Source organism: Prunus persica, chromosome G1 (assembly GCF_000346465.2).
Source record: "Prunus persica cultivar Lovell chromosome G1, Prunus_persica_NCBIv2, whole genome shotgun sequence".
In the NCBI taxonomy this organism is placed as follows: Eukaryota; Viridiplantae; Streptophyta; class Magnoliopsida; order Rosales; family Rosaceae; genus Prunus; species Prunus persica.
Genome location: NC_034009.1, coordinates 27,196,907 through 27,204,700, shown reverse-complemented (window position 1 = coordinate 27,204,700; position 7,794 = coordinate 27,196,907). Strand labels below are relative to the sequence as shown.

The window sequence follows — 7,794 nt, the reverse complement described above, 5'->3', positions numbered from 1 at the left end:
AGCAAAAGTATTGAATTCTTGCCAGTTAGTTGGGCTTATGTCGTACGTATTCGACATTGTGTCCATTCATTATGTCATTTTTTTAAAGACCTTTATTATTGAGAGTGTCATAACATACTAAAGTCACACACCACGCGGATGATACGATAAAAAAAAGTTATCCAAAAAGTAGCTACTTTGGTTTATAAAAATGAAAAGTAAAATAAAAAAAAACTCAGTAAGAATATAAGGAGGCAAAAAAAATAGTTGGTTTTGGTTATATGTATAAATCCTTGATAAAGCGACATAAAAAATAATGCAAGTGTAACTGAGGGGTCACATATATAATGACATTCTTTGTTCAGCTGAACTATTTCCTTCATCTGCTAAACAATTAGATTCATTCAGAGGTGCAATGCAATCATCTTTTTCAAAGCTGCAGGTTCGGTTCAGTCACTATCTTCAAATGAGCTGAAGAACCTTGCCATCTTTTCTGAATGGGATTGCTGGCTTTCATTAAATGATTCTTCATCTCCCTCATAATCATCATCACCTTCATAGACCAAATGGATCCCCCACTTCTTCAGCTCAACCCCTTTCATCATCGGTGGCTCTCTCCGTATCACACGTATCTTATAACCATCTTTCAACTGAGAAACCAAGGGATGGTGAGTTGGGTATCGGCACAAATGAACTTGGTCTTCATTTGTATTTGGCACTCCCAATAAGTTCAAAGCTGAAGTGAAGGTAGAAAAATCTAGTATAAGGATCTGTGCTAGAATGTCTACTATTGCAGGGAGTTCTTCTCTCATGTCATCTGGTATTTGCTGGTTGAGAGAGACTACAACGCCTATGATTACACTTTTGAGATCACGGTTTTTTCTTACTGAGAATGTAACCACATCTTGAGAAAACCAGTCTGGTATCTTGCTTCCGGGAATGCTAAGATTGCGTATTTTCCTCATGTAGCTCTGCAACAAAAAATTCAAATCTATGATTGTGTTTCACTTTCTTATACATGTACATACATATATAGTATATACACGGGGGAAGAGAGAGAGAGAGAGAGAGAGAGAGAGAGAGAGAGAACCTTAGCAAGTCTTTTCTTAATAGCTGATGAGCAAGCTGTGCAACCACTTGCATACAACCTTACCAACGACTTCAAGCATTCAAGTCCTGGAATGTCCACAACTTTCTCACAACTTGTAAGGTTCAGCATCGCCAAGTTTTCCAGGTTTGAAATATCAGAGATACTTTCTAATGAGGTGCAGTTTGCAGCATCCAACTCTTCTAAACTTGGGGGAAGCGGAGGCAGAGCCTTGAGCTTTTTACAGTGAGGTAATAAAAGCTTTCTGAGAAGAGACAGGCCCCTCAGGCTGGCTGGAAGACTGTAAAAGTTATTACGGCCCAGATTCAAGACTTCAAGCGATGATAACTTCTCGAAATCATCTGCAATTTTACCAGATATATTACAAGCACCGGCATGCAGTTCACATAGCAGTGATAGATTTGAGAAAGAAGTGGGGAGTATAAATTTAATCTCTTCCGCATCTTCCCTATTTTGATGCTTCTTTCCCATATTTAAAACCATTAAACTGGAAAGCATTACGAAGCTTTCGGGTAGTTCTGTCACTGCAGTTTCCACCATCAGCAATCTGTGCAAGGAATTCAATTGTCCTATTGAAGCTGGAAGCTTGCAGAGGTGTTTACATCTGTTCAACTGTAACATGGTAAGGTTTTCCAACTTCCCTATCGATTCTGGCAACTCAGTAATATCAGCTTCAGTTATGACTATTGTAGTCAATGCCCTCATGCTTCCAATTGATTCTGGTAATGATCTAAGAAATCCACACTTCCTCATCTCAAGCTTCTCAAGTGACTTCAAGGCACCAATCTCATGTGGAAGTTCTGTGATTAATGTCTGATCTATTTTTAGCACAACTAGAGAATTCAAACCTCCAATTGAATCAGGCAATCTGCTCAAAATTTGACCGTGTCCGGTTGATAATTCCTTCAAGTTTGATAATGAACCAACGGCCACAGGAAGTTCTTTGATTCCGCTACCGTAAGTCTGAAATTCCATTAACGAACTGAGGTTGCCAATGGAATCAGGAATAGTTGTCAGTGATTTACACCAGAGCAAACTTAGTTTCTCAAGGTTTGCCAAATATCCAAAGGAAACAGGTAGGTTTTCTAAAGCAGAATCGTTGAGGGAGATTTCTTTCAGAGAATGCAACTTTCCTATCAACTCAGGTAGCCCTTTCAAATGTTTGCACCGGTTCAAGCTGAGCTTTTCGAGTTTTGAAAACCGGAAAATAGATTCAGGAAGATTTTTTACAGCAGTGCCATCAAGGAGAAGTTCTTTTAATGATACCATGCTGTCCATGTTGCTTGGCAGTTCTTTCAGTTGTAAGCAACCAGAGAGGATTAGGTTCTCAAGTTTTGTCAGGCCGGAGACATCATTTGGAAGTTCAATGAGGTTTTCACAGTCTCGAAGGTTCAAGTGGACCAGTGTACCCAAATTCCCAATCGAGGCATGAAGCTTAGTCAGTTTACTGCAACGCTCAAGAATAAGCTTTTCCAAGGCCCGATTCCCAGATAAATCAGGAATGGTGGTTAGGTTAAAGCAGCCAAATAGATTCAAAAACATCAATTTCTCAGCCACCTGGAAACAACAAAAGTGTATGAGCATCTACCAAACTGCATTAGTTGTGCCTTAGAAATAGAAAGGAAGAGGCAGAGATAGAGATACAAGGCAGACACTTATGAGGATCAGTGATATAAATTATTGCTGGTCACAACACAATTATAATGATAAAGATGATGGATCAGATAGTGAAGCATATACCTTGTTACCGCGCCCATGCCACAAATGTTCTATTTTGCTGCGTGAAAGATCAAGGACGGCAAGTTGGCGAGGGGGAAAATCAGAAGGAAGAGAATTCAGAGGACAACCTTTCCACTGTATCCACTTCAACTCTGCAGGAAGAAACTTGAAGTGGCCTTCCAAATTCAGATAATTGATTTGAAGCAGTCTAAGATTGACCATTGCTCTTAGGGGTTTAGAGCAAATTGTAAACTGTTTATTTTTCTCTGCCTTAGTTTCAAGATATGTTTTGTATCTTTCTTTTAGGTATGTAACTGCAGAGGTAAAAGTTGGGGCTCTTCGAAAGTTATCCCAAGAAATTCTGTCACCACTTGGATCCTTCACCGGCCTTTTCATTGATTCATAGTCTAGGACTATCCCTTGTATACTTCTTGTTCCCTATTATCAAGGTATGGAAAAATATGTAAGAAACTGAGTGAAGAAAAATAATAATGCATCATCCTTTAGGACATTCAAGCGTCTTCAACATCTATTTTTTTGGTAGAAGCATCTTCGACATCTAAATTTAGCCAGAAGAATATATAAACAATAAAAATAATAGTGCTGGAATCTCTACCTTATCATCCTCGAAGACATTCAATATTTCATCACGATCCCAAAGTCTACTACGCATGCCAGGGTCTACAACGTTTTCCTCTGTAACGATTTGTCTTCCCATGTCTTTAACTTGATCGTGCATCCACAAGGTACTGTCTTCATAAACTTTAATGAGAGATTTTGCTACGAGGTCAGCAATTGCTATCTCACCATCAAAACCACAACCTTTTAATATGTCAATTGCATCTTCTCTCCTCATATTCATTGTTACAAATAAACATGCAATGTCTAGAAAGATACACTTCTCTTGCTCATCTAGCGCATCATAACTTATCTTTAACACATCCTGAAGATTGCGCGGACGAATCTGTTTCAGTTTCTGCAGAGCATCTTTCCATTCCTCTATTCTCCTCCTCTCAAAAAGGTAACAACCAAATACTTCAAGAGCCAATGGTAGCCCACTTGTGAGAGACACAATTTGCTCAGACAGAGTTAAGAAAGTATCTGTGGGTTTTTCTCTTCTCAGTGCATGGTAACTAAAAAGTTGAAGTGCCTGAGAGAAATGCAACTCCCTGACCTCATACAACTCGTTCACAAGATGACTGGGTAAGGCTTCTCTATCTCTGGTGGTAACAATAATTCGGCTTCCTTCATAAAACCATTGTCTGCTGCCAACTAAAGCATTTAGTTGGTTTACATTATCAACATCATCCAAGACAATAAGAACTCGCTTCTCATATACAATTGCTTTGATTGCAGAAATACCAGTATTAAGTTCATTTACAGACATGGTATTAGAAGAAAGACTACCAATAAGCCCGTTTTGAAGTGATACTAAACCCTCATGCTCTGCTGAAATTTCTCTAACATTTGAGATGAAACTGTGGCACTCAAAACAACCCACAAGTCTATTAAAAAGAGCCTTGGCAAGTGTTGTCTTGCCAACACCACCCATGCCATGAATTCCGACAACTCTAATGCCCTTGGATCTTACATCTAACAACCTCATCATGTCTTCAACTCTGGAATCAAGTCCCACCGTGTATTCAGCAAGACCCACAGGGGTTTTGCGTATTTCAGTCAAAACCCTTTTGACTAACAATTGAATCAACTCTGCTTCTTTGCTGTCAATATACATAATCACAAATACATCACTTAGGCCCTTAGGGTGATAAGCAAAACATTGAACGCCTGAGAATTAATTGTATCTGTTACAGACCAATAAGCCTGTTTATCTTGACAATTACTAAATCTTGAAACAAGCCAAAAGTAACAAATCAACTGCAAATCATGTTATCAGTGATCAGACAAGAGGAATAGGACGTAGAATGAAAACACCAATTAGTTAACGGGTGGTCCTCAGAATGAAATCATGTTATGCAGCAAAACACACGAAGCAGCTATTTACGAAAACAAGTGGTCCTCAGAAACAAGCCAAAAGTCTCACACTTCAGAACGTAAATCCGAATGAAAACGAGTCAAACGACAGTGCGGTGAGGAAAGAAAGATACATTACCTAATCTTTTACAGTATTGCCCAATTTAAATTACTATATTACATATGAATGAATGAATTAAACAAAGTGAAAAGAATACCCCACCACACTTATTTAATTAATTCTTCCAAAACACTTTTTTATATCTTAATATCATATTACCAAAACCGTAAACATTAGATAACTAAATCTCTAATCATATCTCAATTTTTGCATGGTAGCTAAGCTAAGCTAAGGTTTAAGGGTTTTCAAACTGATTGAGTGGGAATTTGGTTATGAATTATGATTATAATTTTAGTATTTAATTCGATTAATTACTACCTGGCGTTGAAAATATACCCAGCTGTACCACCGACTTTCGCCATGGCGCTCCTCCAACTAGAGACGACTTCGTTTTCGTACACTAGCTCATGAGCTCTAAAATGCTCTGCAAATGGGCCCCTCTGCCGTCGAACGTCGGAAGGGTCCACTTGGTAAAACACAGGCAGAATCATCAGGCGCAGTCTCCGGCTACGCTCGCATATCTTAGCCAGCTCTTCAAGGCACCACCTTGACTCGGCATATCTCGGCGACAAGACGACGATGGCCGCCGCCGAGTCTTCGATCGCCTCCAGCAGACTAGAGGCGATCTCGTCCCCGCGGTTCAAACCGTCGTCGTCTCGGAAGACTCGGACGCTGCGTTTCTCGAGCTCCTCGTAGATATTCTTCGTGATCGTTGAGCGGGTGTCTTCGCCTCTGAAGCTCAGGAACACGTCCCAGCGTAGCCGGAAACCTCCCGCGGTTGGTGAAACGGAGTCGTCGGCGTCGTCTTCGCCAGCCATTTCTGCTTCACTTGTTATGCGTGCAGAGAAATGTAGGTGCCAATTGAAGGATCGATAATTTCGAATCAAAGTGGAAGCTAAGTATTGGATTATTCTTGCCAGTTGCTTGGGTTGTGCCTTACGGGTTGGACATCGCTCCAAACGAATGCACTAGGGTTCTTTGCCCTCTCAATAGGAAAGGTGCTCGAAAACTCAAAAAAAAGTCGCCACATAAAAATGAAAGGTAAAAATATAAATGATAAAACTCAGTAAGAATATAAGGAGGCTGCAAAGAGTAGTTGGTTTTGGTAAAGCAACAGAAAGACAAGAGAAAGCACTAAGGGCATGTTTGGTATGGCTCACTAAATGGGACTGTGCTATATTAGACCTGAAGCCCATGTTTGGTTAGCAAGAGGACTAATGTAAATGGGATAGTAGAGCCCAACAGTAAAAAAAACGCCTCACTCGTTCTCCTTATACAGAGAAGCTCAAAATGAGTTCGCAAAATAAGCCTTCGCTATATTGAACACGCCTCTCTCCAGTTCACTTCTTCTCTGCGACTCCACTCCACCTCTCCTGCGTTCAACATCGACTCATCTTCTTCGAATCTTGACGCAGGTAAGTTTTTTCTGGTCTTTCCCTTTGGATACCTCTCTTATTCCTTCTTCCATCTCTTTGATTTTTGCAAATCTCCTCAACAATTTTGACTGTGCTATGAGAATCTCTCCTTCCTTTTCTCTGTTATTTTCTTCTTCTCTTCTCTAATTTTCGTAGAATCTGTAGGGGCATATATATACATGATGTTAATTGGCAATTAATTTGCAATTGGGTATTTCAGAAAACCTAGAAATTCAGAAGTAAAGTAGACTTTTGGCATGAATCTTGAGTTTATTGAACTTGCTGTTTCAGTTTTTATGGTTTTCATTACATATCGATATAATATAATATAACAAGGTAGAAAATTATTACCTAGATTCTTCGGATGGGTGCTGTAGAATTGGGTTGCGTCAATGTCCTGAATTGCCTCAGCAGCTGGCACAGGCCTATCAAACACCTTGTTCATTAGATAGTGAGTGACCAACTCCTTATCTGTTGGCATAAACCTAAATCCCACTGGCAGCTGGCCTGAGCTCATCATTGCTTCTTGTCCATGTTCTGCTTCCATGTATATATATCGTGGACCGTTTGATCATCACTTGGAAGAAATGATCAAGAAAATGGCTGGCAAAACAGCTCAAGTAAATCAAGGCTGAATTAACTTATATATATGTATAGGTGGTAATTGAATCCTAGTAGGACTTTTTTTGATTACAAAGACAGAACCCAATTCACCTTTTTTCTCTTTTTGTTGTTTATCGTTCTTGTGTATGTGTGTATACTTGGAAGATGTTGAGCTTAGAGTGGTGTTTAGTTTTTGACTCTGTTTTGCCAATGCGATATATGTTAAAAAAAAATATGGATGCAATAAAAAATAAAAAATGGATGCGATGGTGTCCAGTATGTGATTACAGTTTGCAGTTTGGCAATTTGATTTCAGTGCAGAAAAAAGCCAGCTACTACATGACCCAGAAAATATTAGAACACCATACTACTTTGCATTTGTCAAACTCAAGCTAAAGTCCCAGAGTCTGGTTGCCAAATCTGCATCTTTTGCCTGAGAGCTCGGTTTGGCGATGTTACAGTCCATAAAGTATTCACCGCCTACTCCCTTAAGCTGTGGATGGAGTGCCACAAAGATATCGGACTTACCTTGAGTTTTAGTGTAGATTGAGTTCAAATTTGACTTGTGACAGATTAGCGTACTCCAGCACAGAACAGGTAAACTCCTTAGCAGCAAATAAAACAGGATTGGCACAGCCAAGTCATTTTATACCAAAGACGGCTTTTATATTCCTATCTATATTGCCAAACTTGTGTTATTGGAACTTGTGTGATTTGTGGTCAGGATATGGTGCTTTTGCATCATGAAGTAGAGGTTGAGTTCCCAGATGGACTTAGAGAGAAGCATTCACGCACTCATTCAGGCACTTTACTGGAATTTGGGCAGACTAAGAATGGTAAAATGATCACCGCCATGGCTTTCACGGTTGGCATCC

General features: G+C 39.7%; 2 protein-coding genes across 3 annotated transcripts in view; both read right to left on the bottom strand.

The window, feature by feature from the left end:
* Positions 227–5,900, bottom strand: LOC18788231 (TMV resistance protein N). Of its 2 annotated transcripts, none has more exons than XM_007227295.2 (5): positions 5,220–5,900; positions 3,423–4,527; positions 2,828–3,244; positions 1,070–2,644; positions 227–950 (listed from the first exon to the last, which is right to left on the bottom strand). In XM_007227295.2, the coding sequence occupies exons 1-5, from the start codon at positions 5,717–5,719 to the stop codon at positions 429–431; spliced, it is 4,119 nt and encodes a 1,372-aa protein (XP_007227357.1). In that variant the 5' UTR covers positions 5,720–5,900; the 3' UTR covers positions 227–428. The 2 variants fall into 2 exon arrangements, with proteins under 2 accessions (XP_007227357.1, XP_020421942.1); XM_020566353.1 differs by having other exon boundaries at positions 5,238–5,900.
* LOC18793005 (disease resistance protein TAO1) overlaps positions 5,937–7,794 on the bottom strand; it is a 9,621-nt gene continuing 7,763 nt past the window's right edge. Inside the window, exon 6 of the mRNA XM_007224709.2 lies at positions 5,937–6,040. The gene's annotated coding sequence lies outside the window, so the exon portion shown is untranslated. The remainder of the gene's footprint in view (positions 6,041–7,794) is intronic.

What these genes read in the sequence shown, in the direction of transcription:
- LOC18788231 (XM_007227295.2), bottom strand. Translation starts at nt 5,719, where the DNA reads ATGGCTGGCGAAGACGACGCCGACGACTCCGTTTCACCAACCGCGGGA. An exon ending in ATGTCTTCGAGGATGATAAG is followed by an intron (nt 3,245 to 3,422) that starts GTAGAGATTCCA and finishes CCTTGATAATAG; the next exon opens with GGAACAAGAAGTATACAAGG. An exon ending in TTAAGAAAAGACTTGCTAAG is followed by an intron (nt 951 to 1,069) that starts GTTCTCTCTCTC and finishes TTTTTGTTGCAG; the next exon opens with AGCTACATGAGGAAAATACG.